This window comes from Quercus suber, unplaced genomic scaffold (genome assembly GCF_002906115.3).
Source record: "Quercus suber isolate HL8 unplaced genomic scaffold, Cork oak 2.0 scaffold_253, whole genome shotgun sequence".
NCBI classification, from domain to species: domain Eukaryota; kingdom Viridiplantae; phylum Streptophyta; class Magnoliopsida; order Fagales; family Fagaceae; genus Quercus; species Quercus suber.
The window spans coordinates 699,859-720,934 of NW_027069709.1; the positions used below are offsets into that span (position 1 = coordinate 699,859).

The following is a 21,076-nucleotide window of genomic DNA, read 5'->3' on the forward strand; positions in this document are numbered from 1 at the left end:
ATGCATAGCCCATCCACTCAAAGTGTACCATACCAGTCCAGCATGCCTAGGTTTAGGCCAAGTGCACTACCTCAGTCTAGCATGAATAGCTGTGCCACTCAAAGTGCACTATACCAGTCCAGCAAGCCCAGCTTCAGGCCAGGTGCACCATCTTAGGCTAAGACAAGCTTAGCCACTCAATTTGTACCATCTCAGACCAGGATGCACCAATCCAGTCCAAATGTAACACCTCATGCCAAGACAAGCTCATCCAAACTTTTAGGCCAGCAAAAGCACATTCATCCACTCATATACACAGCAGCACATCTCCACTCCAGCTACACCACACTAGTTAGGCAGCATCACATAGAATCTAGGTGCACATCAGAACTCCAGCAGGAGCAACCCAAATTCAAGGCAGAAAAAGACAAGGGTGGTCACATCAGAGACTCTAAAGGCTTCTAAGAATGTATCTAGATACATGGAAGCAATTAGACATGGTAGGAGTGAATCATCTGTGCATGGTCCAAGGAAATGAAGAGAGCACAAGTTCATTTTTCCTTTGCTTGTTTTGTGTATTTATGATGATAGGGTTAACTATGGAACATTGCCCTTTATTTTGTAGAAAGTGATGGTAATGGTAATGGTGATAGGGTTTCCTATATATTTCTTATCTATGATCCAACTCTCTTATGTTTTATTTTCTATATAACTGAAACTTTTTTCCATCTTTCAAAATTCTAGCTAGCTACAGCTTCAGTGGTGATATTACAGATAAGTTGGGTAATCTTCACAGTAAGTAGAGCCTAGAGAAAAAGAAAAAAAGAAAAAAAAGGAAAGACAAATTATATGTTTCACTTCAGCACAAGTGGTCTCTCTTTAACTTTTTGTTCCTTCAGCATTGATCCTGCAGGGGTTCTTGAGAACTGGTATGCCAAAGTTCACATAGGCAGCTGGAATGGATTGACATGTTCAGATGATCAAACACACAAACAAATAGACAATACTATTAAAAATATTTAATGTTCTGTTTTTGGGAGACAAACCCATGGAAAGGGAACATAGATACACACATTCCAACAACCCCACATTGATGAATACAAAACAAATGTTAAGCACACAAAAATTCGAAATCATTCAATGTGGCAAAAATGTTACAAAGGAGAGAATGAATCATTATTAATATTTTACCATTGAAAAACACAATTAGAAAACAGGGGTATTCATTTCATTATAGGAATGGTACACAAAAAAAAGCCAACAGGTGTTTCCATGCTAACTACCTAACCAAAACTTTTACACACTACCAACCCTATGCATTAGCAATTATAGGATGTTGAAACTCCCCCATCTATGTAACATGCTAACCAAACATACACTTCCACCACCCACCTAACCAAACATAAACACTTCCACACTTCCAACTTGCTGCCTAACCAAACTTCCACTACCTGTCTAACTACCCATACAATTAAAGAGACAAATCCCACATATCACCAATAAGAATGCCAAAACCACAATGTAAAACTTCTCTCTCTTGTAGCATCTTGCAACCTTGGCCTCTAGTCTGATAATCTGTTGCCTTTGCTCTGGGATGAGCACCTTACCACGTTCACATATTTCATCATCACGCCATTGGAAGAATTTACACTTTCGCCCAACCTGAAATGCAAACCAATTTCTTCATCCATCAAGCTACTTAATGACCAATAAGGACTGTATAATTAACATGAAATTGAAAAAACATTGTTGTTTATATATAACCATAGCAATCCAATTTTTAAGAAAACATTAACATTGAAGATCAACATCATTTAAGCATGCACTCCATAGCAAACAAATAACTTAACTTCAGCAAAAACAGGATGAATGAAGATATTTGGTCTTTCAGCCCTCCTCCCTCCCAAATAAAAAAAAAAAAAAAATAGTATTTGAATTTTATTGAAGGAACAATAATTAGTGTCTTAAATAAATGAATCTGAAAGCATATATGAAACTCTCAGTCTATTAAGTCCACAGAAAAAAAAAATGATTAATTACTCAAATATTGAAATACTCAAAACCTACATTTTGCCAACATGATTAAAAGTTGAGGGGTTTTTTTTTTTTTTTTTTTTTAATTGATATTCATTTATTTTACTTAGCAATTAAAAAATCCATAAACAACCCAAACTTTTAATAGCACATTAGAGCAGAAAGCCAAACTCAAATCCAATGATTGGAGCATTATAATCATACAAACCCTAACCAAAAGCTCAAAAACCAATATTTGTCAAATTTTTGGGAAATGCCAACAAAATTAGAGCAGAAAGCATAGAATAGCTTAGATATTTTAAGCGGATTACCAAAAGGTTGAGATTTTTAATAATCTCCATAAACAGAGCACAGAACAGAATGACAACTAAAACATTTCAAGCACCCAACTCAAAGATTCCAGGAATCACCCATAACTCCAAGGCTAAAACAGAATAACATCAATAACCCACCAACGGTAACAAAGCATAGCAAAGAAATATCAACTACTTCATAGAAAAAAAAAAAACATAATTGGGTGTTCTAACATGGTCAACACAACAAAACATGATTGATTAAAAAAAAAAAACTCAAATATTGAAATACCTAGTAGTTTGGACAGCCATAAAACCTTCTGCTAGGGTTGTCTATTGTCCACGAAACAACTAACACTAGTTTTTCAGCACAGTAGCACCTAAATGGAGCTTTCCTCCTCAAGCTTGAATTGGTTGAAGAGCTTGCTTCCATCTGATCAGGGACTCTGAAATGGTTGAAGATCTTGAGAGATGGTTGATGATGATGGTGGCTTCAAGTGGCAAAGATGGTTTGGGAGGCTGATAGTTCGAGAGAGACAGAGAGGCTGATCTAGGGATTAAAGTCTGATTTGGGGATTTTTCTTTACCTACATGTCAGATTGCTTGGTAAGTGCTTCATGTAAGCTTTCCCCATTATTTTATTGATCCATGTGTAAAAAAAGTCATTATTTTATTGATTCGTCAGCCACATCAGCTTTCCCTGTTAGTTTGGTGACGAAATGGTGCTTCAAGGACTTAAATGTCCCGCGTTAATTGGTTTAGGAATTAAAAGTGGTAAAAATAAAATGTAGAGACTAAAATAGAAAAAAAGTCAAAATGTAGGGACTAAAAGTGCATTTACGCCATTTATAAATTGCCGTTTTTCATTTCTTTTCTATTTTTTGGAATCTGCGCCTTTCAACTTCTTGTTATTTCTTTTTCAATTTTTTCTTCTTCTTTTTTAATTTATTTCGCACCCTTTTTTTTATTTTTATTTTTATTTTTTTTATACAAGATAGAATTTCTACTAGCCTAATCTAAGTGCATATGTGTGTAAAATTCCCTCTTGGAAACTTGAACCTCCGCCTTTACCCCCCACACCCCACAAGTATTTATACTTGTGGAGTGACCACCACACCAAGGGTGAACCCAAATTTTTTTACCATTTTTTTTTTTTGTCTCCATTTAGCTTTTAACATCTTAAAATATAACTCTATCTATTTTAACAACACACTTTACAAATGATCAAATATCAAAAAGTAATATTTTTCACATCTCAGCTAAAATTTATTCATTTTTTTTTATTGATTTCTCTCTCCTATTTTGGTCATTCTCTCTTCGTCTGATCAACCTCACAGCCCACCATTCACCATCTCCACAAACCCACAACTAACCACCACCCACAAAACCCCAACAACAACCCACCCCAGCCACCCAAACGATCCACCCCAACCCTAATTTGATTTGATGCAGCCACCCTTACCAACAGTAATGACCACCCCAAAAACCCAGCCGCAAAACCTAGCCACAACCCATAGCCACCGAATCAACCCACATCACCTCCTCTAAAACATCATTACCCACAGAATCAAAGTGACCCATAGAAACATCATGACCCATGAACCGCAATCACTTACAGCCAGAACCACCGAAACCCAGAAAAAGTAGAGAGAACAGTCCATGATCCACCACCATGGAGATTTAAAGACCACGATCCACGATTCACCACCACCACGATCCACCGGTGAAAAGGAGAGAGAACCAATGAGAAGAGAAGAAAAAAAAAAGGGACTGAACACTGAATAGAGAAGAAAGAGAAAAAAGAGAGACAGATGGATTGAACAAAGAAGAAAGAAAGATAAGAAAAATATTTTTTTTAAGGAAAAGCAGAGAGAGAATAAATGAAGGACAAAATTTAGCTACAAAATTAGTTGTAACCTAAGGCTACAAGCTTACTCAATAAAATAAAGGCGAAAAGCCACTTTTAGTCCTTACATTTTCAGGCGATTCCCATTTTAGTCCCTACATTTTATTTTTACTGCTTTTAGTCCCTATTCTGAAAAACGCTTTCTATTTTAGTCCCTGCCGTTACTTATTTAACAGAATTATTCTACGTGGCAAACGGTCCAACAGTAAATGCTGATGTGTTCATTAAAATAATATTAAAAAAATTATTTACATTTCTTAAAATGTCACATCAGCAATTTAATTTTAAAAAAAAAGCCATGTCAGATAAAAATATTATAAAAATTTCTAACCTAATTATTTTTTTAAAAAAGAAAAGAAATTAGTTAAATTAATTTTTTTTTCTTTTTTTGGAAGAACATGAAGAACTCAGAAATTTTTTTTTTTCATTTTCTTTCCCAACTAAGCTTGCCTAGAAATTTAAAAATTAAAAATTTCCTTTCCTTTTCTTGCATTTTCTTAGCAACCAAACACAAAAAACACAAAACTCAAACCCAGCTTTTCGGCCTCCATACACAACCAAACCACAAACAACGACACAACCTTAAATTCCTTAAACTCAAACCCAGATTTTCATCTTGCACAGACTGTGGGATGAGCAAGCGTTCGATTCTGTGGATGACTTCGTCGGGTTGGGTCAGGAAATCCGGGTGGATGAGCTTCGCGTGGTCAACGGTTTTGTCTCCGGTCTTTTCGTGGTGGGTGAGGAAGAGATTGTCGTGGGAGAGAGTGCAGTGGTGGTGAGTTGACTCGGGGTGAGTTGGCCATTGGTTGGATCCGATCCGAGTTGGGATAATGTGGAACATCAAGAGCTTTTGGAGAGACTTGAGATTGCCAAGCTCAAGCAAGAAGCGCTTGAACTCAGGGTCGAGATCGCGTTCTAGAGCTTTATTTCTGGGTGCGAAGATTATGATGTTGTGCTTGTCGACTGTCTCTTCTAGCGTCTGCAACAGCAAGGCTTTCTCGACCAGCTCGGCGAGCTCAGTGTAATGCGAGTCCAGAAGAGCGACGAGGACCGAGTTGGAGTTTATTTGGCTGGAGTTATTCGCCGGAGAAGATGATCTGAGGTTGGGATTTTCAGGCAATGCGAGGCAAAGGTGAGTTTTGTTGGAGCTTCTTTCTAGGTTTAATTACTTTGGGGTTTTGGAGTTTAAGGAATTTAAGGTTGTGTGGTTGTTTGTGGTTTGGTTGTGCATGGAGGCCGAAAATCTGGGTTTGAGTTTTGTGTTTTTCGTGTTTGGTTTCAAAGCATAAGAAAATTTTGTTGAATGTTTCTGTTTTGTAAATTTTTATGGCCATGTCTTTTTATTTTGTAAATCTGAGTAATTTTATGGGTTTGGCTATTAAGAAAATGCAAGAAAAGGAAAGTAAATTTTTAGTTTTTAATTTTTTGGGAAGCTTAGTTGGGGAAGAAAATGAAAAAAAATTTCTGAGTTCTTCATGTTCTTCTAAAAAAAGAAAAAAAATTAATTTAACTAATTTCTTTTCTTATTTTAAAAAATAATTAGGTTAGAAATGTTTTTAATATTTTTATCTGATGTGGCTTTTTTAAAAAATTAAATTGCTGATATGGCATTTTAAAAAAATGTAAATAATTTTTTTAATATTATTTTAATGAACACGTCAGCATTTACTGTTGGACTGTTTGCCACGTAGGATAATTCTGTTAAATGAGTAACGGTAGGGACTAAAACAGAAAGCGTTTTTTAGATTAGGGACTAAAAGTGATAAAAATAAAATGTAGGGACTAAAATGAGAATCGCCTGAAAATGTAGGGACTAAAAGTGGCTTTTTGCCTAAAATAAATAATACAACATATTTTGAAAATCTACCGTTGAATTGCATGTTTTTTACGCCCTTAATACACATGTCAAATTTTGGATCAATAAGATATTATTTATTATATTATCTATTGTAGACACCGCATTTTGTACTCATTAATCAATTTTGGTCCCCGTCCTTAATGATGAGCTTGACATATGTCAACCAAGGGTAATAAAAGAATTCACAATAATTTGGTAGTAATTACAACTTAAAAGTGCTTAAATCACTTTGAAATGGATACTAAAAATAACCTTTTCTCACTTTTTTATCATAACTTTTTATCCACAAATAAATTTTGAGTGAGGTTTATTCCATTAGAAAGTAGACATCCTGAGCTTCAATTTAAACATAAATTTTGTCTAATTTGAACTTTTATCAAGTAAGTTATGACCATTTGAAGTTGGGCCAACTAAGCAGTTAGATTTTATGGGTTTTAAAACTTCATTTTAAGGGCTTATAATATCATGCTTTGATGTGGGCCGGCCCCTAGACCCTTAGGAATATCCAAAGACTATTAAAAAGCCCCGAAAACCCTAATTTTAACTTATAAATACTCATCTTATGTCTCCAATCAAAACCATAACTAAAGAGAGTTATTTTTTGGCCTCCATCTTCTTTAAAACCCTATTTTCTCTTTTCAAAAACCTTAGGGCAGCATCTAGCACATTTTTTACAGATTCAAAAACCTCTCTTTAGTTAGTTCTAAAGCAAAAACTTGTTCTTAATTGGATTTCTACAAAACTTTTTCAAAACCTTTTGTTCTGGAGTTGTGATTCCTAAAAACTATTGTGTTCTTTATTTGTTGAATAGGATTCACATGAGTTTCTTAATGTAGTTCCTCTAATTGTTTTATTTGATTTGTTTGTTCATTTTAATTTTTTTTAATATGTGTTAATCTAATTTTAGGTAGTTTATAATCTGTTTTGGTTGTACTTGTTTTATTATTTTAGTTTTATGTAAAGTTTAACATGCTTATTTATTTAATGTAGTTTACTACTTATTGATTTTTTTCATGTTTATTTGTTTATATAGATGCTTTGTGTTATTTGTTTTTATGTTAGTTTAGGTTTTTAGGGTTTCTAACATGCTTATTTGATTTCTATGTTTATAACTTTGTTTGATTAAATCTATAAAAATGTGATTTTTCAAATTTGTGCTAAAGGATGCATATGCATCATCGAGTATGTGTGCTCATGGTTCAACCATGTGTATGCACCTTGAACCCAGATTATGGCAAAACTCTTGTTTTTATTTATTTAATCATTTTTCACATGTTTTTTTAATTCTGTTTGACTCTGTTTAGGTTAATATATTGCGTTTAATTATTTTCCATGTTAATTTGTTTGAGTCTTTTTGCCATGTTTAGTTTATTTGATTTTTTTTTCTTGTGTGTTTTATTTATTTTTATCTTTTCCTTTTTTTAAATATATTTGTTTGATTGTGTTTTATTTGTTTCCTTTTATATTGTGATTTAAATTTTAAAATGTTATGTGTATTATTTCATTTAAGTGCATGATTTATGTTTAGATTAAGGATTATGACTCTTTTAATAACTTATTTATTTAAATATGGTCTAGTAACACATAATGGAGCCCGACCCACAAGCCCAGCAGTCTTGGGTGTCTAACACCTTACAAAACATTACCTAAATACTGGACTCATAATTTGGTATGCAGACCTATCCATGTAAGTGACTGGCCCAAAAGGCTCAATATGATTCTTAGACCTAATCTAGGTGACAACTCCATTTTTCGCCCTCCACCACGGTCCACTCCAAAGGTTGAGGTGTACTCCCTTGCGCCCACATCTATAAGCTTATATTTTATGCATAATTTTAAACTGTAAAGACTTGCAACTTAAGCAATTTGTTGATGTGCAATTTAAGTAATTGTTGATGACATAGCTATTGATCTTTAATTTTCTAAAAATTTTGCAAGCATGAAGGATATAAGAAGAATGTGTAGTCTAATGGTGGATTTGTTAGAATTCACCATCAATAAAAAGATATTGAAAAATGTTGTAGTTTAAGGCTACGACCAATTTTGTAACTGAACTTTGTCCATAAATAAAATGTTTTTTTTTTATTATAAGATTGTAGCTACACTAAGGTGTCAAAGATAACAACTTAATGTAGCTCCAATGCTATTTTTTTAAAGTATAACATCTTTGTTGTAGCTTGCATTTTGGTGATTTTGTGCTAAAAATAGTTTCTTAGCATTTATCACACCTTTGGTGTGAATGCTCTTAAGCTTTAATTTTATTAGTTTTCTCTTCCAGCTTGAAAAACATTGTCTATGTGCGGCATGACATCATTTTGTTGTTTAACCTTTTTTTTTTCTTTTTGTTTTTTTAATTAAAAGGATTTCAATTTTTTTAAAATTTTTTTTATATATACTAGTAAAAAGGCCCTTGCGTTGCACGGTTTTATCATAAACTTTAAAATATATTTTTTATTTGAAAAAAATAACAAAATAAATAATTATTATAAAGAAGGTAATAAATTGCATTGGTGTAACAAATAAGTAAATAAGTAAATAAACAGGTATTGCTGTATAACTTCGGACTATGAGTTGTTGCATATGCATCAATTATGCATTGTTGGAAGAGTCGACCACCACAGAGTATTGTTTGTCCTTCATCCCGAAGGTTTTGTATCATTTATCTTGGTCTCTATAATTGTGGTTATTTGTTGCCTATAAACCTTAGTCTTTCTTCTTCAATAGTTGTATATATGCATCAATTATGAAATGGTGGAAGAGTCAACCACCAAAGAGTATTGTTTGTCCTTCATTTATTTGGTACCTATATGCGTAATATATGCTTCCTTGTTGTTATGTTAACCACAATATGAGCATTCAAATGTTAGAAAGTTAAATCATATTTTGAAAATATAATTGATGAAAATTGTTAAAATAGTATAACAATTATTAATGAAAACTCTCTCTCTCTCTCTCTCTCTCTATATATATATATGATACTTAAAAATTCTAACATTATAAGGAGACACTTTTTTTTTCCAATATAAGTATCTAGACCTACCAAGTTACTACAATCAAGATAATTTTAAAAATAGATAAATCTAGGTACAGAAAGAGAAAACAAAAATTGTGTTGTCATACAATTGAAATACTAATTCGAAATAAATATCACTTCCAAAACTAATTAGATAAAGTAGGAATATAAAACTTCAAATTAAAATGAATTACAATGACCAAAAAACCTAATTAGATAAAGCCTAAGAAACCTAAGATGCATAAAACATAAAAATAAAAAACAAAAATTTGGTCACAATTGAAATCTTATCAACTATTATATATTGACCTCTTTTTCAAACGAAGTCTCTCTCAATTAAAAAAAAAAAAATCAGCTTCACACTTCCATAAATTAGACTAATATTAGACTTTTTGTTCATATCAACTTCTTCAATGTGAAGGATATACACTAATCTTTTAAAAAAAAAAAAAAAAATTTATTTTAAATGCTAAAATTTAGCCTTTAGCAAACCATATACTAATGCTCTTATAGTATGCAAAATGTTAAATAAAGTTAATAAAATGAATAACTGGTATTAATGCCCCAAGGTGTGACAAATGAACGTCATAATGTTTATCATTTGAAATGCTCCCTTGGAAATGCCACGTTTAACTTGTTAGGGTTTGAGTCCTAAAATCAATTTACTGTCATGTTTTTGAACATTAACTAATTGGATATTACCATATAATCCTTAAGATGAATTGTATGTGATTTAGTTACAAAAGATATAAATCACAAGTTCCTTCTAGACTAAAAAACATAGTTCGAAGTTAGTGATGAAATTGGGTGTTTCATCTGCAATGACTATAATGTACCAATTAAGATAGTCTATCTTGATCATGAAAATTGAGACTTCTAGTTGATATGTTAATATGTCTTATGTGTGTAAGACACATTGAATTGGACCGCTGTGAAATTAATTATTCAATTAATAATTGTTGCCTGAATAATAAATCTCACGACTTTTATTTTTATAGATTCTATCCTAGGAGGATTGTGAACCTAATCATGAAATGTAGGTTGCTTTGATATATCAAGTGTGAAATCTAATCTAATGATCTAAATCTCAATATGGTGGGAAACTACATGTAGTGTTGAGGGAACATATATTCTCAAGACGGAATCCTTAACCTCGATAAGAGGCATGAAACATTCCCTTGAAATAAGTATTATAGAAATTAGTTATTCAAAGTGTTGGGTCTAACCACTTTAGTGAAGAGTTACTAAAGGTTATGTTTAATGAGATTGGATTTCATAAAAGAAGAAAATAACTAAAGGATTAAATGGGAACTCAATGAAAAAAAGAAAAAGAAAAAAAGAAGCTATTTGAGTAATTTTGAGTTGTGATTACTTCAAAACTATCAAAATAACTTCAATTACATTTTGTAGACATATCAAGCTCATCATTAGGACTAGAGACAAAATTTATTAACCAGATACAGAATCAGTTGTCTACACCTACATATGTAGGCATGTAGACTATGTATGCAGAGATGAACTAGTGTACGATAAATGGAAAAATAAATCTGACCTAGCTTGCTTCTAACCTAGAAAAGAAATAAACTAAGTAACAAAAAAAAACTAGAAAGCAATAAAAAAAATAAAATAAAGCAAGCACAAAAATGAAAAAAAGGAAAAAGAAAAGTGGAAAAGAAATACCTTGAAGCAAACAAGTTAAAAGCTTGCCCCTAGAATCTTAGTAGGTTAGTAAATGTTTAACTAGAAGGCTTAGAACAAAAAATGGTCACAGCCAAGAAAATTTTGAAATCAAAATATGTTTAGTGAAAGCTCCTTCTTGAATCACTATTTTTCTAGTGGTTTTAGTGTATTTTAGGAAAAGAGCCTAGGAGGTCTTTTATAGTGCAGGGCTATTCCCAAAGTAATGTGAGATCAGTTCTGCACCAATTTCCATAAAAATAAAATAAAATAAAATAAATACTTTCCTTATGGAGCTTTGCCAACTCAACTTGTGTACACGTGCTAAAATGATGATTTATTATTTAGGTAACAATTGTTAATTGAATAATTAATTTTACAGCAGTCCAATTCAATGTGTCTCACACTTAAAACATATTAACATATCAACTAGAAGTCTCAATTTCCATGATCAAGATCAACAATCTTAATTGGTACATATAATAAATACTTCAATTGCTTAAAACATGACAATAAATTGATTTTAGGACTCAAACCCTAACAAGTTGTTGTGGTCTAATTTTTTAGGTCTTAATTTCATTGACCCACTCACTAAAATATCATACAAGCCCATGAACTATTTTGGGCCCCTACAAATATCTCCAACATATTAAACATGACAATAAATTGATTTTAGGACTCAAACCCTAACAAGTTGTTGTGGTCTAATTTTTTAGGTCCTAATTTCATTGACCCACTCACTAAAATACCATACAAGCCTATGAACTATTTTGGGCCCCTACAAATATTTCCAACATATTACCCAAATATTTCCCACATATTACCTAACTTGGGCTCTCATAAATATTCCTCATATAATTACTCAACTTGTGCTCCCACATATATTTCCTATACAAGCCCCATAAATTATTTTGGGCCCTCACAAATATTTTCCATATTATCCAACTTTGGTCTACACAAATACTTCTCATATCATTATCAAAATTGGGCCACAAAATTATGCCATCTCTTTAAAAGCCTAAACTCATTTACCTTGTGGGCAAAACCCTAAAAGGCCATACACTCTAACTAAAGCTCGTTGCTACACGGCACTCCCAAGCCCATTGCTACACGGTATCCTAAAGTCCGTTGCTACACGACATCTCTAAAAGCTCGTTGCTACATGGCACCCTAAAACTTGTTGCTACATAGCACCCTAAAGCCAATTGCTACACGACACTCTTACAAAGCCCATTGCTACACAACACCCTAAAGTTTGTTGCTACACGGCACTCTAAAGTCTGTTACTACACGACACCTCTAAAAGTCCGTTACTACATGGCACTTTAAAGCCCGTTGGTACACAACACCTTAAAGTCCGTTGCTACACGGTATTCTTACAAAGCCCGTTACTATACAACACCCTAAAACTCATTGTTACACGACACCCTAAAACCCGTTGCTACATGGCAATGTTTTTTTACAAGATCTCAAACTATTTACAAAAAGCCCAAATACTATTTTGTCAACTATTTACAAAAGCCCAAATACTATTTTGGCAACTATTTACAAAAAGTCCAATATTATTTTGGCAACTATTTACAAAAAGCTCAAATACTATTTTAGCACCTTCTATCAAAAAACCCAAAACTATTGGGCAAACAATTATTTTACCTAAGCCCAAATATTATTTGGTAAAAGAATTATATTATGCTGAAAACCCAAAACTATTCTTTGGCAAAAACATATTTTGATATACTAAATTGCCTAACCCATGGGAAACATAAATTGTTTATGACATATTACCCATATTTCAAAACTATGTCTTCTACGAAATTCACGGGAACTATGCTTATTTCTTCCATAAGAAACTCTAACTACAAAAGCCCATGTATATTACAAACCTATAGCAAAACTATTCATTTTGTAGAGATGAACAAGCCCAAAGAAACTCAACAACAAGGCTCGGCTGAGACAGCCTAACTCATGTGCTAATCTCAGCAACCAAAGCTCACTTATGTAAAGAAAGTGGTTAGACTAGCCACTAGTCAAGTTTCAGCACAATTAAGCTGACAGTTGGGGTCTACTACCATCACTTTTAGCTTGTCAAATTAGATCAGAAGGGGACACATGTCTAACTGAGCTTACATCCTTCCTTGGCAAGTTGATTTTCATGATTATTGATGTGACATAAAGTTGTCATGACAAGACATAAAGCTGTGAGGCTTAAGCCAACCATGCTTTCTCTCTTCTCCAACACAATTGGTTAAGGAACAAGGGGTAGATATGAGCAGACCATGGAAGCTTCTGGAATCCTTTAAAAATAACTCATTACCATGCCAAAAATGTATATTTTCTGGTTCATGAACCAAGCACATGAACCCTAATGAGGAAACTTAGGGAAATGTGGTTTGGAGAGTACCAAGGAAATCTCCAGCAAAGGGCTCCAAGATTGACACCTGGCTTGGGGTGACACAATCTGCCCTAGGAAGCTCTGATACTAGTAGCAGACAACCAACATCATTAGCCTAAATACATGCTTTAATCGCATTGGCTAAGGACAATCAGGATTTAATGCTAAGTCAAAACTCCAGCTATTGTTACCAAAAACAGCAAGAACACTTTACAACTGAACATACCATTCTTGGCCAAATCCTAAGAATGATTTTTTGAGGATTTTCTAAAGATTGAGACTGATTTTGGCATAGATTATTCGCTAAATACCCCTTTAAACTCAAGTATAAATAGAGCTCCTTATCAACACACCAAGACACACCAATAGAGAAGAACAACTCTCTCATAAACTTCTCTATTTTCCTCTCTCTCTCTCTCTCTCTCTCTCTCTCTCTCTCTCTCTCTCTAATTTTCTTAAAGCTCTTAGTAAGGTTTTGAGCTATTGAGTTCTTAGTTCCAAAATTAGAAAATAAGCTCTTCAACCCCTAGTTGACAAATAGCCCTCACACCTCTACTCATAATCTCTCATCTATCCCCAAGCAGAAAGTCCCAACAGCTTTGCTAAATACTCTCCCTCTCACTATTCATGCTACCAAAATGACCCTCACTACTCACTGTATATACAATCTTCATGAGCATATCTAGGCATAATAATGATCTTGCTGCTCTAGCTGGAATCTCTCTCTCTCCCTTCATCTCACACAAAGCTTTGTCCATTACTTGTTATAATGGACCTCATAGTGTTTGTTTATTTATTTACTATTAAAGGTTATAATGTATTTATTACTATAGAGTTTTTTCCTCATGTTCTTGTATTGGAGGACTTCTTCTCACTAGAACCTATAGATGATGATTTTGGATATGTAGACACTTTCCTTAATTTATGAAATAATTAACGGTTGGAGCTTTATTCTGTTCTGTCTCATTTTACTGCTGGAATACTTTACTGTTGGACTATTTCTTTATTGCAATAGGTTTTTCTATTGTACTGACGTGTTTGCTATAGGAAACATTTTTGGGCCATCCCATAATCCTTGCCAGTCCTAACCTATGCCCAAGGCATAAAATAAGGCGAGTTCTCAAAAGTTTCACCAATAGCTTTTGGGCCGTGCTTCAAGCCCATTACTGAGTTTCGGTCTAGGCCCCCAACCTAACACAAATTCCATTTGTCGAAAGGAAAACTTTTCCGCCCCCAACACAAGTTAAACGTGGCATTTCCAAGGGAGTAGTCAAATGATAAACATTGTGACATTCATAGGTCACACCTTAGGGCATTGATACCAATTATTCATTTTATTATCTTTATTTAACATTTTGTATACTACAAGAGCATTAGGATCTGGTTTGCTAAAAGCTAAATTTTAGTACCCTAAACCACAAAAAAACTGCAACAACTAAATTCTTATATCTAAAATTTTTTACATCTTTCTATAATAATTTGTTACTTATAAAACTTAATGTTCATCGTTTCTAAACTTAAACTCATTTATTTTATTCTACTCAACACTCTTTCTCTTATTTGTCTCTTCTCTTTGTTGCTCTCTCTCTCTCTCTCCCTCTGGTTGACGATGGCAGCTTTGAGAATGGAAGGCAGTGGTTTGATGGTGGCGACTGTCTATACCTCATGGCTATGACCACCTTGAACGACGATGTGTGCCCACTCCACACATGTGGGTAAGGGGAAAGGAACAAACATGTATGTCCCCCTTTCTCTTCCCCTTTTAGGGATGTGCATGGTTGGTGTTAATTATTATAGTGACCCGTTTTTATTATGGTTCAAGAGTTGCTTCCAATCATTGGGTTTTTCTAGGTGTGATCAGTTACCTAACTTTATTTTGATTTTATTACCAATCCTAGGTTAAGAAGAAATCGATTTTTTTTTTTCTAATTTAAATGGATAATAAAAAAATCTTGATTCTTAGATTCAAAAATTTGGTTACATGTGAGGAAGATGTTAGGCACCCACAACGCATGTCGTGAGACAATCCTTTATTTTGATAAAATCTTAAGTTTTAGTCATTAGCAAATAAAATAAAGCTATTGGCTATAGGTTTTGAGGCTTTAAAGAATTTGAGCTTTTGAGGTTTGATTTAGAAAAGTGTGTGGTCTTCATCATTGTTTTGATAGCAAATTGAAATTACTACCAAATTTCTATGATGAAAATCTAATAGCATTTCACCTTATTTTCGTGGCAGAAATCCGATAGCACTTTGAATCGAGTGTGTCGTGGCACGCAAAACGTGATCTTCACTAAGCTTTCATGGTGAAAATATAGCAAGAAGTTGTCCTATTATCATAGCAAAAATCTAGTAGAGTTTTGTGTTAGGTGTGCCACGGCACACCAACTATACGGCTTGCCCCAATATGTTTGGTCTAAGGCACGCCGAGGTGCACCTAAGTACCAAACACATGGTGCGCGTCATATACACAGCGAAACCAAATGTCACTAGATGACATGGATAGGGGCAATCACACACGTGGTAGATCATGTACCCAATAAAAGTATTAATATGCATCTACAATATAAGTCTTGAATTGATACCCACACTTCAAGGTCAAGAAGCATCCATGATTAGGGAGGGGTTGCCACCTAATCATGGATGTCCATAATCCTAAGTGCATGATACACCTTCACAATATAAAGCATGTACAATATATTTTCATCATAGAGAGTGAAAATGTAGATATATCTACACCCAAAAGGTGTGGCCCAAAGCAAGATGTAAGGAAAGAACCCTAACCTAGGAAAGCAACTAGACATAGTTCTAAAGTAAAGGCTAAGGAAATAATAAACCTCTCAGAGGGGCTAAACCCCTAATATTTACTGATCAATGCCCTTTTGCTTGCCTCTTGGAAGTAGGGTGCATGATCCATCCGCCACATGGAATATAAACAAACTAAACATCACACAAAACAAGCAAAGCATGGCAAGCAAACAAACAACAAAGGGATGAAAACATGGAAGTAAACAAACAAAGAGACATATGTAACAAATGTAGATTTGGATTGTGTCCGTAGATCCATTGAATTAAATTACGGAAGACACACGTGTCAACAAGCAAGCTCCTAAAAGTGGGTCTTGGGTTTTGTGCATATGGACGGGTGCAAACCCCCCATGAAACCCTACCCTAGAGTGAGGCTTGGTGACAAAATTAAACAAGCAAGTAAACATGCATAATCAAGACAAACAAGCAAGAAAGGATGCAACCAACATGTTGAAATCATACATAATGACATAAAGCAGGCAACATAAAGCATGTTATTATCGCATACAAGGATAAAGGCTAAACACATTATGACGCACACTCAAGGCTAACATGAGAAACCCTAACATGCAAAGTTAGGCAAGAGAGAGAGGCAATGTATATGCATACCAACAACATCATCATATGATCTCTAACAAGCAGTTGCACCCATACAAGCAACAAAGGGAAAAGATGCAACCAAACATAGAAAAGTAAAAGCACAAAAGATGCAACCAAACACGAAAGAGGCATAAATTGCATAGGAAACATGTTTGAAGATGCAAAAAGTTAGATCTAAGTATATAAGCATGGATCTAAAGAGGAACATGGATCCAAGAATGAAGTATCCAAACATGACATCTCATTACAAAGGATCTCGAAATTAAAAACATAAAAAACAAGTAAAATAGCCAAACAAGCACAAATATGTATTTAAGACACTAATCCAAACCCTTTATTGAGCATGAGTGTTTCGATGAAGACCTTGACTAGAGAATCAAGATCTACACCCTACCTAAGACTCCAAAACACAAAATTAAGGCATAAACAAATATCAAAGCAAAAAGGCACTCAAGCATAGCATGAAACATGCAAATATGGCATAAAAAGCATAGACAATAAAATTTAGACATATCATAGTCAAGAAGGCTAGACCAACATCATCAAGGTAATGAAAACATGCTAGAGAAATTAAACAAAGCAATAAAGCATACTAGGAAAATTAAACAAGGCAAGAAAAGGCTTTTAAATTAAACGGGTGTAGATAGTAGCTAAAAAGCTACATCTACACCCTCTAAACCTTAAAACCAAGGAAGGAGGACCAATGAGGAGGAAATGGAAGCAACGACACTACCTCTTGATGTATGGAGCTAGAAAGAATCAAAGATTTTGATGTATGTGTTTGGGAGAGAATTATAGTGAAAATATAGAGAGATATGCCAAGAGAAAATCTTCCCAAGACCCCAAAATCCTCTTTTTTTTTTTTGGGAAATCTAGAAGGGGAGAGACCTCTTTATATATATTTGTTGTGACTTTCGATTCTAGGCACACACATAGTGTGTGCCCGAAATTCACAGGTGCACACATAGTGTACGCTAGTCATGCTGGGCACACATAGTATGCGCCAGTACATCGATCTTTGCGACTAATTAGCTTCCAAATTTGGACACCTATTTGAAAGCATTCCAAAAATTTGATTGACCTGATTCTAGTGGAATTAGAAAGATATGGATGTCTAGTTTCTAGATCATCTAAGTTTTTGAAAATTGGATGGAGGACCAAAGAGTTATGGACCTTAGAAGCAAGCTGACACTCTTGGCAATATTTTTATGATATCTCAATCATTTCAACTACGATTTCAACTTGTGAGCAGTAGTTTTATAGAGAATTCAATAGTTTTGTAATGATGTTGGTTTCATCCCAATAGGATGGTCGGATTAAAAGTCAACCCTCAGTTGCTACCAAAAATTCAACCCTAGGTCAAATTTAGTCAAAATTGATAAAAAGATGCAATAACCTTGGATTTGATATAAAAATATGAAAATTTTCATTTTGGTGAAGTTTTAACCAATTTTGACCTTCGGTTAACTCTCAGTCGACTAGGGGCATTTTGGTCATTTTGACCTAAACTGGCATTTTGAGCTCTTCGAGCCTAAACGGAATGAACCACAATGATTTAGATGTTCCTACAATCCCTTGGTGAGAAAATGATTTTTTTGTTTGAATTTTCAGGGTCGAGCACGCAAATCGGGAGTGGACAAAATACTGTATCAACATCAATGATGTTGGATTGACTTTGGTTGCTTGGTTTTGCTTGTGATTGTTGGGTGAGTCATTTTGGTGGCTTTGATTGTTTGTGATGGTGGTCCTAGGTTTGCTGTTGTGGGTCATTTTGGTGGCCTCAATTATTTGCGATGGTGGTCTTGGGTTGGCTGTCGTGGATCGTTTTGGTTAATGGTGATCATGGGTGAGTTGTGGAATTGTATAAAATGAAGAAATTTTCAAGAAACTAAAATGCTTTAACAGGTCTAAATGAGGTTATGATGTTCGGGATTTTTTTTTTGTGAAGTTATTGGATGAAATTTTGTGAAATTATTAGAAAAGTGAATTTTGTACTATAATAAATTATAAAATTTAAGTATTTATTATTGCTAATTTTTAACTATTTCAATGTATTTGTTCTCCCATTTATATGGTAAGAAAGATAAAATAGAGTGTGTTTTTTTCGTGGACTTTCCTAGTCAGTTCCTGGTTCTACTGCATTAAGTTTGCCATTGCACCCGCCATAGACTATAATTGTTGTTGGATGGACGCTGGTGGCGGGGCTGGTATGCGGTTGGGATGGCTGGAAGCATTTCCACTTTTTGGGTGCTTTAGACTTGTGGCCATCGACCTAGTCCGGATCATGTAGCCTTTTGTCTTAGAGAGCAAAGTGGCTAACACTTATTTTTCCCTATAGATGGCACTAACTAATGATGTGTGAAATTAGTAGGCTGAATGCTTCGGTCTTCAACAGCAGATGGATGACCTAAAAAGAAAGAAAAAGACTATCGAAGGTGACCAAGGTGAATTGGTTAAGGACATTTTGACGATTAAGTCAAATTTCTCTCTTAGAACTTAAGTATAGTGAGTGGATGAATAGTAGAACAAACTTTAAGCTGGTGAGATTGGGTCCTTTTTATATAGAGTTTGGAGTGAGTTTACTTGTTAGGTACCACTAACATCATGAGAGATGTATGGACTTAGCAGTTTGGGCCTAGGCCTAGGCCACTTAAGCCATTGCCTAGGGCCACTTACTATAGAAAGGCCCTAAAATTTAGAGACAAAAATTGAAAACTTTTACAAATATGTATCACTAATCATAAGAAATAATTAGATAAAAAAAATGCCAGAAATACTATAAGTTTTACGTGAAAACTTTTACAAATTGATGTGACAATTAATATGATTTGTGGATGTCAACAACCTATTAAATGCATTTTTAAATTACTTTTTGTGATTCGTGCTATATTTTTATATAACTCGTGTTGTAAAATTTATAATATCCTTAACATCATTCATTCAAATACTTGTTTATTATCTTCTTAAAGTGTCACTAATCACATTCATTGCTACAGTGTTTGCAAGGTTTTTTTTTTTTTTTTTATTTTTTATTTTTTAGCTTTAGCATTTGTTCAACAACCAAAAAAAAAATTCTCTTTAGAAGACAAGGATGGTGGTTTTTGTGAATAGTAAAAACTTACCTTCATTGAATGAAACTTGATCCTTTTATAAAGAGTTAGAAGTGGGTCTACTTGCTCAGATCCACTATCATCATGGGAGATGTGTGGAGTTAATGAAAAAAATGAAGCGAATTTCAGGGAATCCTCCACATGTTCTGGAATGACAAATCGTGGTTTGATTGTGTAAAGTTTGTAGAGAATTCCTTTGAAAATTACTAATGCTGCGTTTGGTTCAATGAAAAGTCAATTCTGAGCGTAAAATAATTTCAGAGGAAATTTTTTTCCTGTAAGGAAAATGTATTTAGGCTGTTTGGTTGCACCATAGAAAATAGGGTAGAAAACGAATTCCACTATTTGGCTGCCTTGGAATTTGTTTTACGAAAAGTCAATTCCCATGTTTGGTTTGTTCAAACATTTTACGGAACATATGAAATGCCTTACAAAAGAAACACCTGCATTGCCTAGACGAACCTGTAACAATACAAAAATAATCATCCATTTCAACATCAACATCAATAAAGAGCATCTAAATATAGCCATAATATTTATATCAAAACGCACATAATGTACTTTCACCATTGGCATTACACCTCCATGGTGTACAAAAATGATACCTACACGTGGTATCTGAACAGTACACATACATAACTTGGGCAATTGTATCGTCCCAATAATATAATAGACTACACATCCTACAGTCAAGGTAAGTAACTGTTATCCCTTAGAGCATAACAGTTCACAATATATACGTACCATCAACATATGTCCATGGTTAGAAATACATACATAGCCTGCTTACCGGTAATACAATTATATCACATATATAATACAATGATAGTTGAATACTAGTACTACAACAAATGACAATCCCTAAAGCTACCATCACAGTCAACACCAAACAGACAAGTCAGAGTTGAGTGAACAAATAACTATCCATCCAAAGCTTCCTTAGCTTAGCATTCTTGGCCAGAAATCCCCGTGCTGCCTTCTTATTTCACAAACTGGTGTAATCAACAGGGCCCCGGTTGATTTCTTTCAAGGCCATAGCAATTTCCTTTAGCTAATTAGACAGATCAGTCAGAACACTATCATCAGAGGGAGGTGCATGGCCTCTTTTGCGGGACTTCAAAATTGTGGACCTAGTGGTGGATGATTCTACCACATTCTTCCCTTTATCCACCACACCCTCCTCCCCATTGTCAGCCACCATCTCAGTGCTTTCCCCATTGTCTTTCTTTGTGTCAATATCAACATACGACTTAGTGAAGCTACCCGTGGCCATTTCCTTCCCCATTACAATGGCCAATTCATCGTACATCTTTATCTTTTTGTTCAAATACTCTGCATGCTTACGATGCGCTTGTAAGGGAGAAAAGAACGTATAATAACAATGTAATAATCACTTCACTCATAA

General features: G+C 34.2%; 1 protein-coding gene across 1 annotated transcript; it reads right to left on the reverse strand.

Annotated features, from left to right (window-relative positions):
• Positions 1–4,738: 4,738 nt before the first annotated feature.
• On the reverse strand, positions 4,739–20,980 carry LOC136070693 (fasciclin-like arabinogalactan protein 17). The gene is made up of 2 exons (XM_065780980.1): positions 20,733–20,980; positions 4,739–5,312 (listed from the first exon to the last, which is right to left on the reverse strand). The coding sequence occupies exons 1-2, from the start codon at positions 20,978–20,980 to the stop codon at positions 4,739–4,741; spliced, it is 822 nt and encodes a 273-aa protein (XP_065637052.1).
• Between the last annotated feature and the right edge of the window lie 96 nt (positions 20,981–21,076).

What these genes read in the sequence shown, in the direction of transcription:
- LOC136070693 (XM_065780980.1), bottom strand. Translation starts at nt 20,980, where the DNA reads ATGTACGATGAATTGGCCATTGTAATGGGGAAGGAAATGGCCACGGGT. An exon ending in GATAGTGTTCTGACTGATCT is followed by an intron (nt 5,313 to 20,732) that starts GTCTAATTAGCT and finishes TCCCAACCTCAG; the next exon opens with ATCATCTTCTCCGGCGAATA.